Source organism: Cavia porcellus, unplaced genomic scaffold (assembly GCF_034190915.1).
Source record: "Cavia porcellus strain 051 isolate PalLab524CR breed Dunkin Hartley unplaced genomic scaffold, mCavPor4.1 scaffold_38, whole genome shotgun sequence".
In the NCBI taxonomy this organism is placed as follows: Eukaryota; Metazoa; Chordata; class Mammalia; order Rodentia; family Caviidae; genus Cavia; species Cavia porcellus.
Genome location: NW_026947521.1, coordinates 11,244,522 through 11,270,538, shown reverse-complemented (window position 1 = coordinate 11,270,538; position 26,017 = coordinate 11,244,522). Strand labels below are relative to the sequence as shown.

Below are 26,017 nucleotides of genomic sequence, written 5' to 3'. Positions count from 1 at the left end.
TTGCATCCTCATTTCTGTCCCCCTCGTTGGTGTCCTTGCCTTGCTGCTGGGGGAGGCAGTGAGTTAGTTCAGCATACCTGGTCACGGAGACTTTGCTCTAGCGGGATCAGTTTCCCCACGGCACTTGAAGTCCCCAGCCCACCTGGTCCCTTGCACAGCCTTTCTGTCTTCAGACGTCCCAGGAAACTAAAAACAAAATGCAGCATTAGAAAGAGTGAGCCCCAGGTTTGGTGAGCCTCTCGGCACCCTTGGGTGTCATTCTGAAGCCACTAAGGGAGCATGCACCCCAGCTTCTTGCGACAAACAGCTCAGATTCTGGGTGCCGCTGACTGAGCTCCCCAGCTTCAGGCTGCTGGGAGCCCTTGATGGATGATGGCATAGACAGGACAGCCATGCCTTCTAGAAAATCGGTCAAAGCCAGGTGTGGCAGGAGGATCGCAAGTTTGAGCCCAGGGTGGGTAAGTTAGTGACTTAATAAGACCCTGTTTCAAAGTAAAAAATACACAAATGAAAAATTGCTGGGGACGTAGCTCAGTGAGCTGGGTATAACCCCCAATCCACCACAATAAATAAATAAATATAAAAAGAAAAAGAAAAAGAAAAGAAAAGCACACAGAATGTTAGCCCAAGCTCAGGGAACCGGCGACTCGAACCAGCCTTCAGTTCTGTTGCTGCTCAGGCAGGCGAACATGCTGGTGGTCACACTCCTAACATATTTCAGGATCAGACACTCCAGTCCATCTTTCTCCTGTGAGTAGGGAGAGTTTCATCAAAGTTGAAACTTTCTGGAGGCCGGAAAATAGTATTAGAGTTAAGTGATGACCAGGGCCAACCACGCCTGACTCCTGCGGAGGTAGAGTGGAGGGATGGGTATAGGCACACTATATTCAAATGACTATGTGAGCTAGCCTAGCTGCCACAACTCATAACAGACCCAGCGGCTTGCACGGCACGTGCTTCTCACTGTTGTGAACGCTGGAAGAGCAGTATCAGGACATGTGCTGGGCTCTGGAAAAGGCTCCCTTCCTGGCTGGTAGGCAGCCCCCTCTTTCTGTGTCTTCACACAGCAGAGAGAAAGATCATATCTTCTGTCCCTTTTCATAAGGGGACCCCAAATCCCACTCGAGAGGGCTCTGTCCTCTGACCTCATCACCTCCCAGCATCCCCTCTGACGCCACCACTGGAGAGTAAAGACTTCTACACAGCAGTAGGGCTGGGGATACACTCACTGCCTCCATAGCGACAACTAAGAGGATTATGTAAATTAGACACATTGCTTTATTTACACACTTGACATATAAATTGGACAGGGGACAGCCTAGTGTTTTTCAGCCGAAGCTTTATTTTGGTATATCTGAAACTCCCCTCCTTTGGTGCCAGGATTCGCATGCCCTTCTTATCTCTCTCACTACCTCTGTCTCCACTGCACATCAGTCTCTTCTGTGTCTTCATCAGCTAAAATAATTTTTAGACTTTAGTTCCTATCCTGTGAAAATAATGTGTTTTTCACTTTTTGGCTGTAAAAGCAGTTACTGAATATCTTTTTCTCAAGTGGCATACTGTCTCCAGGCCTGGGGAATTTGGTGCATCTCTTTGGGATAATGTGCTCTTTGAAAGAGTCTCTATCTGAGACCCAAGCCTCTCCTGGTGAGTCAGTGCCATTTGCAGACTGGGAAGAGAGAGAACAAGGCCACACCATTAAGCAAGCCTAGTCTCGGAATCAGCGCCATGCATGGGACCCTCTGGACTGGGAACAGCCAGACCCCAGCCCCTTCCAGTGCATGAGCTGGCATACAAGAAGTACCAACATCCCACCCCACCCTGTAAGTGACCAGCTGATCCAGAGAAATACAGACTGGGTTGATAGCTATGGAGGTGAAATGCAATTGGATGCCTATGGTGCTTTGGTGTTTCACTAACATTGCAGGTCTAAGGCCAGTGGTCTGATCATGGGTTCAGAGGACAGTGGTACACAGTGTGACATCTAGGGGGATCTCCTTCTGAGACTAACAGCCATTGTTGATTCCCTATGGTCTTTCTTTGAAGTCCTATATTGTTTCCATTGTTTTGTTGGGTTGGGTTTTATTCTCTTTTGTTTTATTTGATTATGTTAAATCTGCAGAAGCAGCTATTTGAAAGCAAGATATAGTAACCATTTTGGATTTACTGTTGGCTTGTTTTAAAATCCTTTATTGCATTCATGGTTTCATTTTTATTGTTTCTATTCTATTCTGTTGTATTTGATTTTTACTATGTCTGAAGTTATCTGCAGCTATTTTGAAGACATTAAAAGCCATTGTGATAACTATTGTTGATTTCATAAATGTTTTGAAGTCCTGTATCTCTTACACTGGTTTATTTTGATTGATTTTATTCAGTTTTATTCTCTTAAAAATAAAAAAAGAATCTCTAACTTAGGAATGTATTACAGGAGAAATTCTCGAAATGCACTGATGGCTCTGTTCTTGCCACAATTCTGGTTGCAAACCGAATTGGATGAGAACCGAATCAAATTCAATGATTGGGTTCAATGTTGTGGTAGGAACTCTGATTTGGTTTTCATCCAATTCAGTTTGCGACCATAAACGTGTACAGAATAAATCTCATGAACCAAGGAGCCACTGTAATTACTTTGCAAAGATCATGCTGGAAATATGAGGAAACAAGAAGGTAGCTTCTTCTAAGGGAGAAGACAAGATAAAATAGAAGACAGGACAATGGATTTGGTTTTTCTTTGACCATTTCTCATGTGTACCTTCCTGCAGATCTCTGCACAGGTCAGATTTGATTCTGAAAGGCATTTGCCTATTTCTAATTTCTAATTTGAGGCACAGTTTGGCATTTTTAAAATAAGGAACTAATTTATTTTTTCCATTGAAAATGAGCCTTTTTAAGAGCCTTGGGAGATGCCCTTCAGACAAGAAATTCCCACCACAGTGTACAAAATTGATGGGTCTTTCCTTAAAGTAGATTTTCATGTGGAGTGGGGAAAGAACATGGGAATTTCATGGTCCTGAAAAAAGGAGGTGGGGAAACCATGGACAAGAATGAAGCCGATGTGTCTTTTTGGCTGTTTTGGAGGAGTCTCAGAGTCTGAGTGGCTGTGGACAGCTCCCTTCCATGTTCAGGTGAGGAACAACCAACGTGGTGTTTCTGCTCCATGTCCCACTGGCACCGGACACAGTAGATGCTCAATGATGTTGACTGAATAAGTGAATTCTTAACAATATTACTTGGTATTCGAATGCCTGGTGGGCAGTTGGTTTGTAACATCCCAGAGGTTCAATCTGCTGTATGCTTTTCATCTGAACATCTTAGGAGAATTTTCTAGAGAATCATAGTTACCATATAATAACCGTAAGGTACAGAGAACAAGTGTCGTAAGCCTGATCTTGATTTTGCCAGTATTGTCTTGGGACACTCTTCATGCCTTGGTTTCTCACTTGTCGAAAAGGATACGAACGTCTCACAGAGCAGCTGTAGAGCAGAATGAGATGGGTGGAGCTGAAGGCACAGGCCAGGCACTTTGTAGGTGTTAAGGAATATCCAGTTATCCCAAGTCTCTGATGGCAATCCTTTTAGCGAGCCATTACTTCTTCCCCTCTGTGACCTAAGTCAGTGATGATGGGCCTAAAATTAGGTGGGGCTGGGAGTTCCCCTGTTTTTAGGCCCATGGATTGTCTCAAAGTGGTGCATTTCAGAAGAATAATGAGGTCCTTTGGGGAGATACTGGTTGGTTCCCAGGGCAGGGTGGAATGTTGGGATTTGACCAGGATCATGACCCAACCAGGGATGTGGTTCGGAGTCTCCTCCCACAAGAAGACTTAGATAGAAGGCAAATTTTGTAACACTTTTTAGGAGCAACGGACTCTTTGGGAGCCCTGGCACTTTTCTGCTTAGTGATCCAGAACTTTTGCAAAGGCACGTGATCAGGTTTTTATTCAGGCCTCAGAGCTAAACATTCAGTGGTACCCAAGGCCTGGGCATGAGCTTGATGGAGGCCAAGGACCATGACTTTCTCTTGGAAGCTGCACAGTTTCTAGCCAGGGCCATGTAGGAGCAGGTCAGTATTTGCTGGGTGAATGAATGAATGAAGTAAGGCCCAAATGGAGTCTAGCCAGAGAAAGGAGCTAGGACAGTGAGAATGGCAGGCAGGGAACCGACCTGGAGAGTTGGAGGCTTGTGGTGGCTGGGAACAAGGTTGGAACATCACAGATGTCACAGACAATGAGAGTGCAGATTGTAGACCAGTGCAAAGCCCATGCCTATTCCCACAGAAGTCTCTGTGTTTGTGGCACCCCAGTTTGCACGGTCTCTAGGCCAGCTGTAGTCTTCTTAGTGGGCATCTCATTAGGCAGCTTGGGGCAGCCCTGTTCTCTCTAGAGAGTTGAATTGAACAGGGAATATGAATTAATCCATCTTCTATTGCCAATAACACAACATCACAAACCTTGCAATAGGGGTTAAATTTCAACACATGAACCCTTGAGGGCGCTCAAACCAAATCCAAATCATAGCAGGCCAAGTTGGGGTCAGCTTGGGTGCCAGGGTTTCTTAATCTGACTTTTGTGATTGCCTACTTCCTGATTCAAGTGAGGCCAGAAGATCTAAGGTCCTGTACGTGAGTCACCTTTGGGCGGCAGCTGGCACTTTTCTGCTTAGTGATCCAGAACTTTTGCAAAGGCACGTGATCAGGTTTTTAGTAGTCCATCCCTCCTCCTCCTCCTCTCCTCCCCCTCCTCCTCTTCTCCTCCTCTTCCTCCTCCTTCTCCTCTTGGTTCTCTTCTTCCTGTCCAAAATTCTTCCTTCCTTCCCTCCTTCCCCTGCTCTTACCTTGAGATCCATCGCTTCACCCCGGAAGCAGCCTGGCTTCATGGGTGCAGGAGATGGGTGAGCTAGGACTTGTGCAACATTTACTTATCTTTCCTCAAATGCATTCTACTAGGGGAATAGCCTCTAAACACCACTAACTGCTTTCAATATTGATCAGCCCCCACATACCGGCTCTTCCTATCCTCTGAAGCAAATCTAGACCCAATATCATTTCACAGTCCTCAGGTTCAAAATGATCATACCCCTAACCATCAAAGCTTCTTCTCTTGACAATAGGGTCAAAACTATGGATTTCCTCACCAGAAATAACCACTCACCTGCTTGCACTTGGTCTTGAGTACTAGTGCAGGGGGGAGCCATGAAATCCTGTGTTAAGAACCCTGGTTTGAATTGAAGTATCATCTCTGGGCTTAATTCTTAGACCTCCTTTACTCAGAAAGATGCTGGGTAGGGCAAAGACAGCGTAGTGTTGTACAGCAGGGCCTGAAGCAAAGGTCTTTGCAAAGATAAATTGAAGTCCATCCTTCCTCATTATTTCCCTCCGTCTCTGAGGAGTCACTTGCATGACTACGAAACCCTAATTATTACTTTCATTGAAGGTGGAAGTAACTCAAAACCTTTAAAAGTAACGCTTATGAATATGTTATAAAAAGTTAGTCTGGGCTTATTGAAGTAGAAAATACTCTCAATGACTATTAATGAAGGGATATGACACTAGATACAGGGTTACAATACCAATGATCCAAAATTGAGAAAGATAAATCTTAACAAAAATGATTAAAATAATGGATGCTAATATAATTTTTTATATGTTCCAAATTTTTAAGGGACATGAAATCGCTTTGGAATTCAAGGTCAGCAGATTACCTGTTTAAATGCCAGCTCAGCTCCAGCTGTGCCATTACTAACTTCCACGAGCACTGAAAAATCTATGTGGGGTCTATTTCGATTTCCCAATTTTGCTCTTTCCAGGAGAGAGAAGTTAAAAGGTGAATCCATCACCAGGTTGGTATTTAAGCCCATAATCAAGATGATCAGCATAACATTTAAGGTACAGGCTGCTGAAAATAATTGATAGTCTTACACACAGGCAATCTCATTAACATAGGACAGAGATTGCAGGCACGTGTCAGAGAGTCAGCACAAAATCCACTCGGTCAAAATTCCTGAAAATTGCATCCTCAGGTAACTAAGGAGATGTCTTCTTTTCAGGGGCTGGGGAGCGATTGTCTTCCTTCTGGCCTGCTGCTTTCACCCTGGTGGTCCCTGCGCCCGCTCCTCCTCCCTACAGCCTAGGCTCCTCTCGGCTTTTAGCAAAATGGAGATGCTGGTCAGCTCATTGACTGCCACTGAGGAAGTCATTGCTCTCTAGGTGATGACCTCACACTCCTTTGGGGATCTTTGTCTACTTTCCAGTGCTCTATCCTCTTCAGCCTACTTCATTTAAAAGGATTATGCATAAGCATGTTGACTTCTGATGTCTGTATATCTCTCCTTCTCTACACATACACACACACATGCACACACACACGCATATGCGTGCACACATTCACGTCCTCTCTGTTTAGACTGAGAGTTACATTAAGGAATGATATATAGCCAGCATTTCTAGATGTTTCAGTAGGAGGCTTTTCAGTTTATCTTTAGGCCGCTGTCTTTCCAAAACTACAAGGTTGGCTTCATGTCCTTCCCTCTCTGTTCACAGCAGTTTCTAGAGGATTCTAGGCTCTTGCCCTATGCTACGGAGATGACATGATAACGGTCCAGATTTTCCCTGCCACAAATCCAGAGGGAAAGTGATGCCCCCTTGTGGTAGCTTTACTAACACAAGAAAACGAATTTCACTTTTCCAGAAGCACCTGGGGCTTCACTGGCACACATCTGGGCTGATGCTCCCTTTGAGCTCCCCATTCTGGTTGGGGATGGTATAGACCACGTGGCTCAAGACCTTCCACCTAGGGCGGTGTCCTAAACAGCCCAAGCCACATGGATAACTATGAACAAAAATTCAGTGTTGTTGTCCAGGAGCAGGGATGTGCAGAGTCACTGTCAGACAATATTTCAATTTCTTTTTTACTCCGACCCAGCTATGAGTCTATTGAGATGCATCCAATTCTTGTTACCTCAAAATAGGGGCTTTGCCAAATGTGAGGTCAGCAAACGGGGATCAGGGAAAGGATATTGTTTCACAGTGGGTTTATTTTTATTTTGTCATACAGGAGATGAAAGCCAGGGCCTTTGCATGCTACACGCTAGGGATTGTGTTTCCCCTAAAATAAGACCTAGCAGGAAAATAATCTGCCTAGAAAACTAGAGAACCTCAAATGCTGGTGCCAAGGCAGTGTGGTACAGTAGAAGAGCATTGCAGAGGAGAAATAATATATGGGGTGCAGCCAGCAAGCCTTCTCTTTGTGCCTTTATATTCCACCCAAGCCTATGGATTGGTGCCATTTATACCCAGGTTGGGGCTCCCATTATTCACACCCCTAATCCCAGTATCACAGTCCTAATCCACATGCACATGCCTAATCCAGTCACCTTCCACACTTCCCAGCTCTGAGCCGATGAGGCTTTTTGGGGTCATCCAGATAGGAACCCTGACACAGTGTTAAGGGCCTATCCTCACCTTACAGAGTAGCCACCAGGCAAGAGGAGGTGGTGGCAGGGGTCTCTGGGTAAGGAGTGGTCTACGATACGGACTTAAAAATCTTCAGAGCCTAAAAATCAAGATAGACATCAGCGAGTTTTTAACACCAGGAGTCGGTGATACCATTATAAATAATAGCAATAACATAGTTACACAGCAATTTACCATTCACAGGACATTTTTGCACTCATTTACATTTAATGGCATCTGTAAAGCTGTTATGAATTTCATTCCTAGCAGCAGAATCCCCTGCAAACATATCCAATAATCTAGTGATTTGTGGAAGTAACAGCTTGTTCCAAAATTAAAATGCTATTTTGCCACATAAGTAAATATGTGCTTCAAATTACAGGACCATGACCCAAAATTTTATGTACAAAGATATTTCTAATAACAAGAAAATTAGGAACTGCATGAATATTGAACAGTATTAGAATGTTAAATAAATCATAGTGTATCTATTGCATTGCATTGTGAGTGGATGATTTTTAAGTGATGCTCTCAAAAACGTCTAAAAAAGGAAAAAGTTCATCATACACACGTGATAAAAACAACAACTTAAGAACCTGAATAAACCTGTGTTTGCAACAATTAACACATAGTGATGCCTAGCATGCATGATGGGCAGAGTAACATTAAAAACATTTAATAGTATTTACCAACCAAACAGAGTAGCCACCATCTATTTTCAATTGGTGTGGTCTGGCCAAGGGGTTCGAAGTCTTTATCCTCAAAAGTTAACAGTGGTTAGATTATGGGGGCAATTTATCTTTTCCTCTTTTCATATTTAAGAAAAACTTGTCTTTCTCTGCTTTTTACATTCTAAAATAAGAGTGCCAAGAATACACTAACATATCATACTTTCACTCATATGCAATGTATCTACCACAGGTCTCAAAGGAATTAAATTAGTGCTTAATAAGTGATAATGATATTTATGATTTTGAGAGGCACTGGGGTTGAATCCAGGGCCTTGACATTAAGCTACATCCCTGGCTCCTTGTGCAAATTTTTATTTTGAGACAGTGCTTCATTAAGTTACTGAACTGTTCAAACTGGGCTTGAATTTGCCTGAGCCTCCAGGGGCTGGGATTATAGGCAGGTACCTCTGTACCCAGCAAGTATACTTAATAGTATTCAGTGTGTGTTGGCATTTAAAAGTCCTTTGGGAGACAATACCCGGGTGCAGGCCTCTGATCTGAATGAAAATTGCCTGCCTCCTCCCCCCGCAGTCCTAGCCATGAACTTTGTACCTTTATTCCCATCAAACAAGGACAGGAATGATCCTTGGCTGTCAAGGCTGCGTGAATTAAACAAGTTAAAGCATGCAAAGCCCTTAGATTGGCACCAAGGAAGAACTCAGTAAAGATGAGGCGTTGCTGTATTTTGGTGAAATTATTTCACTTCGACACAGAAACATCTACTACTAAGGAAGTCTCAGAAAGAGACCTGGGCTTGGCCATCAATAAGGCCCTCAAGACCTGAGCATCCAGGGTGCAAGGTGGAGACCTTCATCATTATTTTCCTCCCCTGCCTACCATTTCCTGGCACTGTGTAGTTCAGATTTTCCCCTGAGAAGACCTCCTCCTACCGACTCTGTAGTGTGGTTAAACCCTTCCCCCATGAATTTCACCTGCTCTGCCCTCCTGTTGCTGTTTCAGGTGACTTACAGAGTGTGTTGGTTGCATGGATTTCCATGATGCATCACAAGCTCTGTCTCCTTCCTAACATGGCTGCAGCGAAGTGAAATCCGTCTGCTGGTTTGCAGTTAACAGGTGTGAAGCTAATAGGGTACTAACCGAGCCGCGAATGACTAATTAGGAACCAGGCGAGGCTTGTGCTGGCAGCGTGGATGGTGAACCCGACCCGTCCAGTGAACCCCGAGTGGTGGGATTTAGAAGGACTGAGCTCGCTTCGCCCTTTGCAAAGCGGTCCTCTGTCCTTCCCAATTTCCTAGGCAAGTGGCAGTTGCTGGGAAAGAAACCCGGATCCCTGGCAGGTAAAAGGATGGTGAGGCAAACTGCTGTCTCTGCCCCTCAAGTTGGGGAAGGCGAGAGCGGGTGGTCCCTGAGCAGACAATCTCAGAGCACCGGGGTGCACCCTGATAATTTGAGAAGCTGCTAATATTTATAGAAATGGGAATGTATTTAAAATTCAAACATATAATTTCTACTATTTTCAACCTCCCATATGTGGTATCACCAAAAGTAAATTTTGAGAACAGTAGTGGGAAAATACTGCCCGGGGAGAAAGGAAAGTTATAGTGAGAGGCTGGTTTCTATAATAATTTATTTCACAATTCGAGCAAATTCCTTTCCCTAGGGGAGTATTTGACAGAGTAATTGCACTGGGGAGCAGTCACTGTTTTGTTTCATTTTCTCTCTCTTTTTAAAACTTTCTTTGTGAAGCAAAGTGTTATAAATCTTCCTGAAAGAGCAATTTAAACAAGATATGCAGGCTGTGAGATAGTTTTATATGTGCGTGTACATATATATAATGGAGATACAGTGATTCATTCATTAATTCATTCACTCATTCATTCCCCAGAAGGACGTCAGAACAATGAAAGGAAGAAATTAGAAGTCCTTGAGGATAGACATACAAGGAAGTACACCTTTGCATCATGGGAAGAAACCAGCAGCAAAACCCATTGCCCTGAGCTCAACTTGGATCGCACCAGACCAAGTTGTAATGATCTTATTAGTCATAAAGCTTTTTAAAAATTATAATTGCACGTATAATACAAAATTTTAAGCAATGAACTTCTACAAATGTTTGAGTTTTAATGTTTGATCACCTGATAGTGTAGACAATTGGGCTCTAAGGTAGAGGGATTTGGGAGGTTTGTGTTCCTCTCAGTTTTTTCCTGTGGAATTTGGCAGCTGCCTAGTTCTGGTTTTGGTTCTGGCTCATTCTTTCCATCCTCAGGGGCCTGGAGATACTACAGGCTCTTGTAACCTCCAGTAGACCTCTAATATGCTCAGTTGCACCAAGGTTTGGGGTCTGATACCTCTGTTCCTCCTATGAGTATGTGTATCTTTGTTACTTTTCTCATTGCTGAGATAAAATGCCCAGCACCCAAAATAAAAGGAGGAAAGGTTTATTTCAGCTCATAGTCTATAGCGGTTTCAGCCCATAGCTGGCTGGCTCCAAGGCAGGGTGGCATGGCAGACATGCACAGGAGGGAGAAATAGTTCATGGCAGGCAGGAGACAGCAAAGAAGTGAGAAGCAGCAGGCTGCCTTCTTTCTGTCCCTTTATATTCCACTCAGGTTGCAAGCTTATTCACTGATGCCACCTGTACCAAGGATGGAGCACTCTTAATCCCAGCACCCCACCCTTAACCACAGCACCCACCCTTAATCCCAGCATCTCACCCTTAACCCTGACATCACATCCTTAATAATCCTCTTGACACACCCTACTCCAGCCACCTTTGAAGCTCCCCATCTATGACCACATGAGGCTTTGGGGGGAAATCTAGATAAAAGCCATAACAATTTGTAAATGAAAAGACAGCACAAATTAGAGAGATGAATTTTAGGATGAGCAGAAAGGTGGAATTTGATGCATGACTCTTTGTTCATGAGGAACACGTATTTCAGAGAGGGAGGTTTGTTACTGTGGACAAAGCACATCCACAGTGCTCACCTGCCGCATCTGCAGGGAGAAGGGATGCTTGCAAAAACGAAAGCATTGGCTGTGTATCATTTAATAGGCCTATGATCCCAGCCCTCTAGGAGGCTGAGGTAGGAGGATTGCAAATTGAAGATCAGCCTGGAAAATTCAGAGACTGAGGGAGGTCTTGTCTCAAAATAAAAATAAAAGGAGATTGGGGATCAGTTTAGTGCAAAGGCCCTGGATTCAGTGCATAGTACTGTAATTATATAAAAATTAAGTCACAAAGAATTTAAAAAGTAAGAGAGAGAATTACAGGCAATGGGAAAATAAGAAATAGTAATTTGATTCTAAAGCAGAAGATTAACGCTTCAAATGGAAATTAAATCATTTATTATATTATTGCTATTATTTTTACTATTCTAAAAATATGACAAGTAGAAAATTGAGAAATTAACCAAAATATTTCCCATACTCCTTTCTTCAACAGGGAAATTTTATTTTTTAAAAGTATGTGTTTCCATTGTCTCACCTTATAGATTAAGACTAATATTCAGAAAAGTTAAGTGGCCTGGTCACAATGCCATAGCACATAGGGAACACCTCAAGTGAGGGTACCGTTTTAAGGAAGCCCAAAGGAAAAGTTTTGATAAAAACTTGTCTGCCAGCCTCTGTCTAGTGTAGACTCGATGGTTGAAGCTTTCTGCTGAATTGCATTCTCTCTGTCTCACTTAAAAGGATGAAAATTGTAGAGCAAGCTTTAAAAGCAGAGCAGAGTGAGAGGCGGGTGTGGAAGCACATTCCTGTAACCTGGTACTCTGGGAGGCTGAGGCAGGAGGACTGCAAACTGGAACCCGGCCTAGGCAACTCAGTGAGGTCCCATCTCAAAATAAAAAATAATAAAAAGAGTCAGCTAAGGATGTAGCTGAGTGCAAATACCCTGAAATCAACCCCTGATGCAAAAACAAAGAAATAAACAAAAACCAAAAAAACCCCAGGCTGGACTTGGATTCCTGAACTAAATTGGATACTATTAATGGTTTTTGTCTGCATGATTTTTCCTCTTAGATGAGAGTGGCAGCATCTTTTTTTGTGAAAGCAAATGTAGAAAGGAAAAGAAAAGAAATGCATTTCTGAAGCCTTAACAGTGGCCTTCTAAGAACTAGTGGAAAAATCCAAGCTTGAGGAAGGAGGAAAGCCCAGACCCTGGTCCCTGGGCATCCAAAGCCCATGCCCTCAGAATGACTCCAAAGCTGGGCAGTCTGGGGGCGTCACCTCACCTCCTGCTCCCCAATTCTGGATCTTGCAATTCAGTGTCTATTGGGCTCCTTTTTCCTCTTGAGCTCAGATTCCACTATCCAGGGAGCTGAGCGCAGTGTGGACTTTCCTGGCCCCTGAAATAACCCTGAAAAATACTCCTCGGATATTTTTAAAAATTGAGAAGACCTGAATCATTAAAGAATAAAATTTGGGTACTCTAAAGTAATAGTTTATCCCCTGCTGACTCTCCAACACTTGTTTCAGGCTTGTTGCTTTTTTTTTTTTTTTCTCGTGTGAAAATTTAACTTTCTTATGACGTTTGCAAACTTCTCACTTTTGACTTGAAGCTCGCATCTGACTCATCCATTTATACCCTGCAGTTAGACTCCACACCTGCGTCCTGGGCATTCACAACCAGCAGTGCGTACATGCGACCGCAGTGCTGGTGTTGTAGGTGTCGGTCTGCGGGTCTTCAAAGGGTCTGGCTGTGTGCAGAGGTAGAAGGCCCGAGGAAAGTCCTGCTGATTAAGCCCTCTCTCCTTGATGAGCCAGAGGTGTGGTCCCGTGGCTGTGCTGCACTGCTTGTACGACCCAGGGCCTCTTGGGACGTGAAGATACAACAGAAATTGTCATCTGTCTCCAGTGTCAGCCAGGGTTGATTTCAGTCTGGGCTTTGTTGCTCATTACTGCCTAGCTAGCTATAGGTTTTCTTGTCCTTTTGAGCTTCTGGGACCTCAGTGGAGGAAAGGGCAGCTTCTGGGCTAGACAGGCTGAACAGAAATTCAGGTGTGAACCCAAGATGATGCCGGCACAGTTTTGGAGGTTAGAAGAGCGGGGCATTCCCATAAACACCCTCTGGAAATGGTTACATATTTGTGACCACCACAAAATTACTAGGAAGGTCTCACTTTTTGCATATGTGAACCCCTCTCAGATTGGCATCCTTTCTCTTTACAGAGGCCCACTGACCAGTGTAACGAGAATCTTCTGATTCAGTGTTGGGCAAACTATGGCCGTGGGGCTGAATCTCACCTGCACCCCTGTCTTTATCAGACAGCTTGGAGCATGGCAGCACTGATTCTTTAACCACACCTGACCCTTGTTCTGAGAGGAGGTGGGTTTGATCCTGCTGGTCCCTCCTCCTCTTGGGGCATTTGGGGGCCAGTGGCTGATCTGCTCTACTCTCTTGATGGAGCTGTTCTTTGGGGTGCCCCATCCCCACATTCCCTAGCAGCACCAGCAGCTTTACAGCTTGTCCTAGGAGGGATGTATCGTGGACACTAAAGGCAGATCAGCAGAGTGCATTTGAAATCTGTGGGTGCCTCTGCTCAGGTCCTGCTACATGAACAATGTACTAGAGATTCGGCTTTACAACAGCAAAAGCTAAAGACATCTTTTGCTTTCAGGTCTCCTTCCTGGTCACCAGGAGGAGCATTCTCAAAATAGAAGGGATGCAGAGACCTTGAGGGTCATAGGACAGTTTGGGGGCTACAGATTAACCCTCCTTTGGGCTCACTGGTGGGCTAAATTGAGCTCTTACCCAGCCTGGAGACCAGGAAGTCCTTCGGGCTAATGACAACTTAGTAAAGAGAGCTCCTTCTGGCTGCTTTGTGAGCTAAATATGAACCAGATCTATTTGACGACTTGGAGACCTCGTTGGTCTTTTTCCGTGTGGAAAGCTCCGGAGCCAAGTTTGGAGGCTGACTCCCTTCTCCTGATCATCGCCCCTCAGCCTGGGAAGAAGGATGTTTCCCATCCTCTCCCTGCACCCTGGCCCCTCTGCTTCTCCTCTGCCTGCTTCCCATGCTTGTCGCTCCTCTGGGCACTCTGTTCCTTTGGCCAGGGCTTCCCCTCAAGCAAACCCTCCTTTCTCCTTCAAACCTCCATCCATCCTCCATCTCCCCTGCTGTGAACCTTGGCTCCCCCCTCCCCCAACAGACTCTTTTCTTCCTGTGAGCTGAGAACGTTTCTTTCACCCCATTGTAGCCTCCATCAGATGATGTAATTCCATTTTTATGCCTTGCTTCCTTAGACAGTGGGCCATGTCCCTTTCATTTTTGTGTCCCCAGTTCCTGGCTCAGTATCTAGCACACAAGGAAATGCAGAGTGATCCAGCATCAAGGTTACACAGCCCAGTTAGAAGCTGCAGGACCCTGGCTTGTTTCTTCACCTCTGGAAGCCTCAGCTCCTCTGCTGTCTGGTGGGAGCCATAACAGTTCCCAGCCCTGGGATCATCGTGGGGATTAGATGGCTGAATTAGGTTCAGGATTTACTGTGGCTCCTGACATTGTGTGTCAGTGTGAACTGCTGTAAGCACTCCTTCCCCCAAAGTACTGAGTAACTCATAGAGTAAACAACAGGACCAGGCAGCACAGAGGTGACCAAATCGCTCCTTCGATAAACATGGGCTTGTGGAAACCACCGACAAAGATGAGAGTCCGTCCTAAGTGGAAAAGTGGTCTGTGGCACAGGGAGGGCCTGGCTTCTCCCAAAGCTATGCCTCCTTTTCTGGAAGGCCTTCTCCCCACATGGGCAAAGTTTGGAGTCTCTGAACTTTCTTTTTCTTCAATCAGGTCAAGCAATTGCAGACAGGGAGGGAGGAACACCAAAGGCCAAAGAACGGGCCTCACACCCAGCTCATTAGTATCACCAGCATCCTAACAAATGGGAGGCCGGAGAGACAGACCGAGCGGCCACTTGGTCACATGGTGGGGGTCTGCCCCGGGGCCCTGCGCACATTGAGCAGCCGGGCACAAGTGCCATCTATATTTCCCCGCACAGCCCCGGCCCCCACTGCCCTGTCAGCCTGCTGAGCGAGCTTGGCCGCGACTCTCGGACTTCGCAGAGAAGATTTATTCCCCAAGACTGACCTACATGGACGCATGTCTCTAAATTCACAAAAGCTTGAGTTTGATGGCAAGCAACAAAAGGTCAGAGGAAAAACAGGCACAGCATTTAAATCAAAATGATGAAACTGGGTAATTTCATTAGCAACAGTTGTATTTACTGGAAGTCACAGATGGTGCAGTTTAGCTCATAGCCAGGTTTTTAGGACAAAATAAGAATGAAGAAAGAAATATTTCAAGGGAGAGGTGGTTAAAAATTAAATAGGCACCAGATGGCTCAAGACTGTCTTTCCTATAAATTTGGTGAACAATCCAAAGGCTTTCTGAATGGGATTAGAGTTTGCAAAGGAACTTTAAAAGCAATAAACAAGGCCTTTTAAGAGAGTGATGTTAAGTGTGGAGTTATGTTGAGTAGAGGTTACAGTTAATTATATAACCAGATTTGATTTTACTTAGCTAATTGTTATGCATTCATTCATTTATTTGCTGTTTGTTGAGACCCTAATGTGCTAGATCCTGTCTCGGAAATCATCTGTTAACAGTGCAAAGGAGGGTTACACTTTCCTGGAATGCTGGAAAGAGTCTTGCTGAGGCTCAAGGGAAGGAACTTCAGCCCTGCAGAATTCTTGTTTCACTCTGGGATGTGTGGTAGAAAATACTCCAATGATTCCTTACCTCATAGAGATTAAACCCCAAACTTCTCACTGTGCAGCTGGAACTGCAGGTTTTCTGAGCTAGGGCTTCTCGAAGGAGTTACGCATCAGGCTATCAGGGAGACCTGGCTTTCAGCAAGAACCCCGTGGTGCTGTTGCATGCTAGGGACGGAGAGGTGCTGACCCAGCCCTTCTCTCTGGTCCTCCTCACCCCTCCTCTGCCCGCTGTGGGGTTGAGTGCCTTGCTGCTCCCTGAACTACCACATGTTCAGTGGCTGCTTTCGCCATCTGGTCCTGTTTTTGCCCACATCTCAGCTTAAGAAGTGTTGCCTCTGGACTAGAGCATCTTTCCTGCTATGACCGGACTGGACCATGTGAAGCCACTTCGAGCACTCTGCCTCTGCCTGTGGCTGGAGGGGGTCTGCTGTGGGGCTTTGAGTAGAGGAGAAACAAGTTATGGCATTTGTTAGCAGATGTTTATAATAGGGATGTGATAGTTTTTATAGGACTCTCCCTCCTGTTGAAATAAATTATGGACAGTAAATATCCACAGCCACTAAGGGCACTAGAAAGTAATATATAGCAGCCCAAACTGGAGGCAATTTAACCTTGGAGACTAGGCAGAGGTACGGGGTGAGGCCACATCATGTGGACATGCCCCGGTCTACAAGATTACAGCGGGTTAGCTCAAGCAGGAAGCTACACTCTCCATAACCATGTGGGCCAACAGGAAGGAGCAGGATACACCAGACCTTGAGGACCAACCAATGTGCAGATGAGTTTTTCTCAATTCCTTCAGTGACTCCTGAATTCTGCATATCCAAGCAAAGATTCCAGGATCCCAGAGGAATCGTGAGTGATCAGAAGCACTAGGTGACACCTGGGGCTTTCCATTAATGCCCCCGAGAAACCACCCCTGAGAGGACAAACCACGCTTGACATCAGCCTGCCTAACAAAGTCTGAAACAAAGCCTCTGCAGGTTCACAGTGATACCGGTAATTAAATGTCTGCAGGAACAAAACTTGACACTCTTTGGTGAAAGATCGACATGCTGAAATAGAATTTCCCCAGCAGAGGAGGCTGGGAATGGATGTACTACAAAGTTTTATATTTTTATTTTAATTGCTGTTTAATTGCTTTCTTAAACATTAAGGAAAAAAAAACTCAGTTTTTAAAAATAGTTTCAGATTAACATCACACTGTAAGTACTTTAATTGTCTGGTTCTAAAACCCAAATAAACCCACATAACTAGTGCTGCTTCCAGCCTCTCCAATGTCTATGTGCAGGGGAAAACCATCTACTTGTCTTTGGGTCATTATTGTATTTTGTGCACAATTTTAGCTCTGTCTCAATTTAAATGCTGGAATTCCACTCTAGTGCTCAGAAATTTTATTATAGATATACACGATGTTGCTAGTATTTTGTTCTTTCAGTTGCTTGAACTCTTCTGGCCAGTGATTCTTTCCTGCTCTAATTCAGACACTTACTTTTAAGGTCAAACCTTAGACCTTGTTATTACTAAAAACTACAATGCCTCCAATAATCTCCAGTCCGAGCTTCCGTCTGTGACTCCGCCTTCTCTTTTTCCAGTATGCATCCTTTATTACACCGTCTCCAAAAGCTTTTCATCTGCTGGCGTGAACCTACATGCATTCGGTCTCTTCTTAACTTTCCTCTTTTCTTGCCTCTCTTTTGCCTCTGTTGTCTCTCTCCTGATTTTTGTTTCAGGCTTGATGAGCCACAAGCCCAGTTAAACCCAATTCTTGATCTCCCCCAAGTCTCTGGCTTTGCAACTGGAGAAAAACTCACAGCCAAGCGAAAGCTCCAGGACCCCTCATGGGGCCAAGGGCATAGCTTAGTGGCAGAGCACTTACCTAGTATGTGGGAGGCCCTGGATTTGATTCCTCACATACACACACGCGCACACACACATATGCACACCACATATAGGGACCCTCATGGTAGGTTTCTCGCTGACTCTCTTGAGATAGCTATTTTTCTCTAAACTCTTCAGACCTTTTCTGCATCCTTCCACCCAGACTTTGCTTCCTATTTCAGTGAAAAATAAAAAGTAAAAAGAAGGACTCAGCAAAGGGCTTGTAGAAGCCCACCAGCTCATGCACCCCCATCTATTCCATGCCTGCTTCCTCTGCCGATGGTCTGATGCTGTGGACAAAGCCGGGCACCCCTCACCACGCCCTGCCCTACCTTTCTGGGGCAGCAGTCCAGCACCTGCTTCTCCCCTTCCTTCCTGGACCTGCAGCTGTTCTCTCTCCATGGGCTCCTTCCCCAGCCGCCACCTTAAAATGCTAACTCTCTGCCCCTCTCCTCAAAAGCTCTGTGTCTGCCCCTGTGCACTGTAGCCCTAGGGCTCTCGTCAGGCTTCTGATAACCTCGGGACCATGTCTTAGGCCCCTGGTGTGGTGCCCTCTGGTCCGTTTCTTTTTCCGTTAAGTAACATTATTTTTCGGGGGAGCTATGGGTAATCATGATTTTCTTCTTTTTACTTATTTGTTCTTACTAAATTTTCTATGATGAATATGCAATACTTTGGATAAAATGGGAAACAATAAAATTATATAAAAAGAAACACCATATTTTATGAATAATTTACAATCAATTGCATTTTTATAGCAAAAATTGGCAGTGGGCTGCAGCGGAGTGGGCAGCGGGACGGAGGCCAGTTCTGCTCCTGATGGCTCTTGCGCAGCCTCTTAAATTCTCTGAATTTCAGATTCCTCAGCTGTGATGGGGGAGGAACTGCCGTGCTCCCAGCCTTCCTTTCAACAATGTTGTGAGGATCTTAGAAGAGAAATGGATGTGAATATACATGGCGGCTGTGGAAATCTAAGCCCTTAATGCTCCTGACACAGATATTTGTTGTGAGCTACAGGCTAATATCTCTCCTTTACTAATGAGGGAGCAGAGGTCCTGAGATGCGGCAGGTTTAAAACCGCATCAAAGGAGAATACTCACAAGACCGGCTTTCCGTACTTCTTGGCCAAGTTCTTCTCTGTGTCCCAGTTTCTTCATCTGCCCCACTTCCAAAATATCTAGGGAGATGAAGCCATCTTCCTCCTATCAGAGAAGTTTGGAGGACAGGCTGGACAAGAAGGGGTGCTCTGAAAGCATCTCGGACCACCAGATGCTACAGTGGAGATGTTGGCTGGAGACCACTGAAAGTAACTGGGCTGACATCTGTTGGAGAAGGTGTCTGCTGGCCACATGTGACCTCTGAGAAGAGTGATCTCATAGCTTTGCTGTGTGCTGAAGTGCAGTCTGGGATCTTTGACAAGAAGGGCTGCTTTGGTGTGGGAGCTCTGACTTAGGTATAGGCAAAACCTCAAGTATTTGTGGTTACTGTTTTTCTTCTCATTTTTCTTTGTCTTTCTTCTCTCTCTGTATCTCTCTCTCTTTTTTCCATTTTCTTCCACTGACTAGGTTTGGATTTTAGTAAGCAAGGAATGGAAATCCCACTGACAACTGAGAGGGAATAAATTTAGTGTATCTTCTGGACATGACCCAGTCCCTGTGTTAATCATCTGCTTGGCTACTTCCCTTCCTTTTATGTGATCTTAAACCCAGCTTTGGAGCCTCCTACTCCAAGGTCTGATGAATTAACCCTAGGACCCACTGAAGAGGAAATTTACAAAGCATCAAATTAGGGAATGAATTCCTGTGTGGCTCAGCCCTCTTATGATTTGGATTACAGCTTGGGCCCAAACTCCTAGGAGAATACTCGATTCTTACTTTGTTCACATTATCACTGCCATCCTTCACTCACAGAGAAAAGCATGTCTGCGTTGCACCAAGGATGTTCACTGACATTGTGTCATTTGATTATCTGTATTGCCTTATACAGCACGTACTGGCTCAATTAAAGTTCTCCAGCCCCACTGCATGGGATGCATCTGCACAGGTGAATCCCAAGTCAGAAAGTAAGAAGCCCCTGGGCTGGGATGAGAACTAACTGTCTGTAATTCCAGAGGGGAGCTTTTCCCGCTGCCCTAAGCAGTTTTTCCAAAGCTTTTCCCCTAGAAACTTTCCCTTTACAACACTTCCTCGTCTCCTCTTGCACATCAATGCAACAGTTTGCTTACTTGCTTCTTCAACCTTCGTCTTTCCTTACTGAAAAGCACAAATATTTAAAATTTTGTCCTCAAGTGTGCTGGGATGCTGACCAAATCCATCCAGACAGGACCACCTGTTCTGTGATGAACGGGGGAGTTTCATGGGAGAGGAAATGTCTCCTCCCTGCAAAAGGCTTTAGAAGTGACATGTTGGTTTTCTTAATAATTGGATGGCTAGAGTTTTCAGGGAAAGAGTCTGAATCCAGGAAGTACAATCTAAATGTAAATGAATGTTTGGGTATTTGCAGGGGCTCTGGGGTTGGAATTTTGATGTGGCAGTGCTTCCTAACGCTCAGGGAGCTGCCGTGGGAGGTGAAGGTGTAGAGAATCACTCCTTTTCCCCGGTCCCCTTAGGGACAGGGAGAAACCGATCAGCTCTGGCTTCGGGCCCTCTGCAGGCCTGTTAGAGCTTGCTGCACTCAGCTGATGAAAACACAGTAATGGAAAAGTGCTTATTGGGCTATAAAGGGAGTGACAGAAATGGCCCCTGGCTCTCAGTGGTTGCAGTCCAGCCGGACTGCCCTTAGGGAACTTGTCTTCTGTCCCCCTGACCCTTGTCCTCTTTGTCCTTGACCTCCCTGCTGCACCTCATGCTGTGGGCTCAGGAAGCCCAGGGCGCAAGGCTGCAGCCCTTGCTCTTGGCTCTACCTTTCCTCCTGGAGACAGCTCGTCTGTCCTCTTGGCTCCAAAGGCCCCTCTCTACTGTTGTTTCTCCCCCAAGATGGACTTCTGGTTACAGCATGTTCCTCCCCTCTTCTCGAGGATGACCTTGTCTCCTCGCAGGTGGAGAACACAGGTAACACTGGGCATGCCTCTGAGAGGGCAATGGTGGATGCTCAAAAGTGGTTTGTTTGTTTTTTAATTCACATAAGACCAAATTAAACATTCACTGTCAACAAACACATAAAGGCAGATAAGGAATGATTTTTAAATTAGCATGTTAAAACAGATAATGTAATCTTACCCATGCTACTGTAACAGAAAGCCACCCACATAGTAAATTATAAACAATAGATGTTTGTTTCTTGCAGTTATGGAGGTTGGGAAACCCAAATTGTGGGCCAGGGCAGGGTCTCAGGAGAGCTCAGAGGCCCTCACATGGTAGGAAAGGCAGAGGGTAAAGGCTCTGTGAAATCTTTATTCTATTCCTGTGGAAAGAACCCCATGAACCAGGCACCTCCTAAGCCCCTAAGTCTTGATATTATTGCACTGGGGTTACCCTTCAGCAAGAATTTTGGAAGAGACACAAACAATTGAACCACTACAGGTACAGAACCACTCTTCCAGGCTAAAGGCTGTGGGACTGGAACAGAAGCATTTGCTTCTTAGGTGGGATGTCAGTATTCTCAACTTGTGTTCTCAATTCAATCCATCCAGTTAAAAACTATTTATTGGGCCTCTGCTATGTGCCAGGGAAGCTGTGGACTGGACACTAAACCATGACTATAAACCCTCCGGGAGGTGATCTTCCAGGAGCAGACAGGCCAACAAGGGCACAAGTGGACAGCACACTGAAGCAGGGATAACTAGACTATCCCGGGAGCAGAAGGAAGTGCTGTGTGTTGGTTACTTTTCTTTCTCATTGCTGATCCAAAATACCTGACACCCAAAGTTAAGGAAGGAAGGAAGGAAGGAAGGAAGGAAAGGTTTATTTAGCTTACAGTTTGTAGAGGTTCTGAGTCACAATCAGTCCCCCCCCCACACCTTTCCCTTTCTCTCTCTCTGTTTCTTGTTTGCCATGGGTTGAGGTGCTTTCTTCTGCCACACCTTCCTAACATGCCACTTCTGCTTTGGAGCCAAATGACCATGGACTAAGGCTCTGAAACCATGAGCCAAATAAAAGTCTCCTCCTCTAAGTTGCAGGTGTCAGATGCACTGCCCAAGTGGCTGATTGTCCCCACCATGTGTTTCATGGGCTCTCTGGGTGAAGTGGGGACTGTTATCCCTATTTGTACAGAGGGGACACTGAGGCTCACCCTCTTTCATTCCAACCAGTGGGCCGGCAGCATGCAGGCCTCACGGAGATATCTGACTCCTTAGCTTGTGAACATTTTGCTGCCTTCGCTGGGTGGTTGCAGGTAAGACCAAATCTTACCTGCAGACTTTTCAACAGTGAACTTATTTTTCTGGCATGAAACTTGTAAGTTTTTATTGTGGAAATTATAGCCAAATGCTTGTATAGAAGAACATTATATGGTCAGTAAAAATCACATTGAAAGGGTTTTCATGATACAGAAACCTGCTGTGATACAATGTTAAGTGAAAAAGCACGTGTCCAAATGAAAAACCACAAATTAATCAGAATTTTACCATTCAGAGCAACTTAGCATTTACTTGGCATTTACCAAATTTCCTTCCAGACTTTCTTTTATGCTTCTCTTCTTAACAGCTGACATTGCATTTTATGTGTGATTATGGGCCCTACTGTTATGTTTGGATCTTTTTTTTTTTATTTAAGGAGAAAAGAAGAAAAAAAAACAGTGAAAGGGTACAAGTTATACAGATTTACAGAGGAAAAAAATGAACAGTAGGAAATCACTAGTTAATGGATTACATATTGCCATCTTAGAATTAATTGTTCAAGTCACAAAATTAAAGCTTGTAGAGTGGACATTCCAACAATGATACTGCAAACAGTTCTGTTCAATGATCCAATAAAACTCTGTGATATCATTTTCTATCTTATACACTTAAATATACATGCAGTTATATAGTTTAGAGCACTTTCTTTTCCTCTCTTTTGTACAATGACTATTACACATTTTGGGTTTCATTGCTCCCATGGTTCTTACTGCTTTTTAGGAAGAGAGTAAAACCAAATGTGACATAACAGAACAGAATCGGTCAAGTCAAAAGGGTGGACATAATAGATAATGTAAAAACATAATACAAGGTGATCAACAATGGTTACCATAATGCCTCCCGCTATCTCTAATAGAATTGCCTATATCATTAGTTATAATACAATTGAACAAAACAGTAAAGAACAAAACCGACAAAACCAAAACATTGGAGACATTGTAGGTCTTCAAAAGTAGATAAAAGTCAACGAGAATGGGTGTTATAATGAATCTCATTATCTTCACAGCTGATGCCTAAACTTTCGAACCTGATACTATCCAGTAAAACAGAATAGGGGAACATCAGAAAAAAACAAGATGGTGAGAGGAATACAGGGCTTCAAATCGAGATAATAGAAAGTCAAAGTGGGTTACTATAATATATCCTGCTATTTTTTTCCCTTTAATTAAACGGATAAAAAAAATAAAAAAGTAAATAATGGAGTGGAGATTGAGATAAAAGAGGGCATAACAGCGAAACAGCGCAGATCAAAACATAACCATTTAAGCAGAATAGTGTTTCACCACAAGATAATTCCGACCTAAAAGTAGTTACCATATTGACTCTTTCCTTGAAGTCCTTGAGTACAACTTCATATACTGTAGCATTAAGTATATCAAAACAATGTAAAACCATTTAAGAGAATGACAGCATTACAGAGTATTTAGAATTGACTAACAGAAAATGAACAATGGTTTCTGTATAATCTCCTTGTCTTTAAAAGGTTTTTGCTTATACTATTGTACATAATAAAATCCAATAAGATACAACCTATTTAGACCATTGGAGACAGAAGAACAAAGGCTAGATGAGACTTCAAAACAAGATACTAAATCAGTATTACCTATTAAGATGTCATTTTCTCCAAAATAGCTGTTCCTATCATCCAATCTTCTCTGTCTCATTTCTGTTGAGCTCTTTTTCTGTCAGTAGCTGTCAGTTTGTCTTCTTCATTTTGTTCTCTGCTCCATTCGTTGTGGCCTCCCTGCCACTATTTCTGGGTTCTTTGTATTTTTCTTTTTTAAGAATATCCTGCAATACTTTCTGTAGCGTTGAATTGGTGGTTGCAAATTCTCCCAGTTCCTCTTTATCCTGGAAGCACCTTGTTTTTCCATCAATTTCCAGGGACAGTTGTGCAGGATATCTCAATCTTGGCTGGAGATTATTATCTTTCAAAGCTTGAATTATTTCCCCCCACGCTCTTCGTGATTTGATGGTTTGTGCAGAGAAATCTGCTGTAATTCTGATGGGTGTTCCCTTGTAAGTGGTCTGTTTCTTGTCTCTGGCAGCTTTTAATATTCTGTTCTTGTATTGAATTTCTGGAATTTTTATTATTATATGCCTGGGTGTTTCTCTGTTTGGGTTGTAGGTAGCTGGGGTCCTATATGCCTCATACATCTGAGTATCTTTACCTTTTGCTAAATTAGGAAAATTCTCCTGGATTATTTCTGTGAGTAGCTTTTGTAGTTCACTTGTTTGTGTCCCTACTTCTTCTTTTATGTTCTTAATCCTTAAGTTATGGCTCCTCTTATCATCTTCTTGTCTTTGTATTATTGCTGTTTGTTTCTTTGTTATTTTTAAGAAGTTTTTCATTTCATTCTCCCATATTACAAGTCTGCCCTCCAGATCAGATAGTCTGTCCTTAGTTTCTTTCAAGCTGTTATGCCAGTCTTCGATAGACTTCTTAGTTTCTTGATAGTCCCTTTGAACCTGCTTCACGTACTCTACGCTTTCTCTGTTTTCTCCATCAAATGATTCTCCCCTCTTTTTCTGTTTTTCCATTCCACCATCTGTTTTTTCCTGGGTGGTGCTTAGCATTTCTCTAACTATTCTGCATACTTCTAGCTTCAGGTCGTTGATAACTTCATTCCTGAATTGGTCTATGAGGCTCTCTATATGGCACTTAATGTCTATTGGTGCGGTGTCCGCTATTGCCTGTTTCTCAGAATTGGGGGTCAAGGAGCCTTTCTTGTTGCTGCCTCTTCCCATATTCTCTGTTTCTCATATATGCAAGCTTATATGAGAGGCCCAGCTTCTCTCCCTGACAGCCACAGCCTGATCGAATTGCGCCAGTTAGGTGTTCTGCTCACCGCTGTGCACTAGGCAGCCTATGCGGGGCCCGCCCCTCCCGGCCACCGTCAGGCTCTGGGATCTGGGTTGGGCTAGTCTACTGGGTCTGCCGGCAGCGTCACGCAGGCCAGGCACTTTTCACCAATCCCGCCCGAGAGGGGGATGTGTGGCTGGAGTTGCCACCGCGCCCTGCTCCCGTAGGACTGCTCGGGCCCAGAAAGTCCGCTGGAGTCAAACTGTGGTGGAGTGTCAGTTTCTCTCACTCACCTCACCACTAGTCGGTGCACACCTCCCTGCCCGTCCTGTTTTCGACTCCGTTCACAGACTCCCATTCACAGAGCTTCCGCACGTCTCTCTCCTTGCCGAGCCGATGTAGAGGCAGCCAGCCACCGCGGCGGGACACCCAAATCGCGGCTTCCAATGGCGCGGGGTTCAGCCTCCACACCGAGGCTTTTCTGTTCCTGTTTTAGCACCAGGACTGCATTCCAAGTTGGTTTCTCTCAGCCCAGTTCGTTCCTGAGTCAACAGAGCATATCTCCACCTGCTTATTCCCTTTAGTCCGCACCATTCCTGGCTTCTGAGCCTAGTTTTTCAGAGAGCCTCCGGTAGTTGCTGTTATCTGTTTTATAGTAATTTTCACACAGAGACATTAATGTCATCTATCTCCACACTGACTGCTATCAAGTTATAAATGATTGCAGAACCAAAAAGAGAACCTCCTTTTTGATTAAAGAATATATTCAACTTTCTAAGATGTTTATTTAAATAGAGGTTGTCCCGCCCACTAAATAAAACTTCCCTCGGGTGGTTACATTTTGAACCCAAAACTAAGAAGCCAGCATATAGATAGTAATAAATCTGCTGTGAGCCATTACAAGGTCAGATAGCAGGACACTGAGGAATAAGAAAGTCTAGTGAGAAGGGGACAAACACCAGAGAAACAAAACTGGGCTTTACATCAGAAGAACATTAGAATTCTCAGGAGCAACACTAGAAGCTAGAAAAAATACCTTCGAAATTCTAAAAGAAAATTATTTCCAGCCTACAACTCTGTTGAACCCAATCATCAATTAAACATAAAGACAGAACAAGCCATTTTCAGACATGCAAGTCTTCCA

At 44.2% G+C, this 26,017-nt stretch overlaps 1 protein-coding gene and 1 long non-coding RNA gene across 17 annotated transcripts in view; one reads left to right on the top strand and one right to left on the bottom strand.

Moving 5' to 3' along the window:
• Window positions 1-26,017, bottom strand: part of LOC106025320 (NBAS subunit of NRZ tethering complex-like) — a 107,120-nt gene that overhangs the window by 19,968 nt on the left and 61,135 nt on the right. For 5 of the 16 annotated variants that reach the window (XM_063243461.1, XM_063243460.1, XM_063243467.1 and 2 more), the window contains one exon: window positions 78-186. In XM_063243461.1, coding sequence (XP_063099531.1) covers window positions 78-186 — 109 coding nt within the window. Of the gene's footprint in view, window positions 1-77; window positions 187-3,911; window positions 4,380-7,459; window positions 7,551-22,106; window positions 25,519-26,017 lie in introns of those variants that run through there. The other 11 variants (XM_063243462.1, XM_063243468.1, XM_063243472.1 and 8 more) reach the window with 4 other exon arrangements.
• On the top strand, window positions 9,070-10,242 carry LOC134474792 (uncharacterized). The gene is made up of 2 exons (XR_010045638.1): window positions 9,070-9,255; window positions 10,028-10,242. It is a non-coding gene; the product is annotated as an uncharacterized LOC134474792 (long non-coding RNA).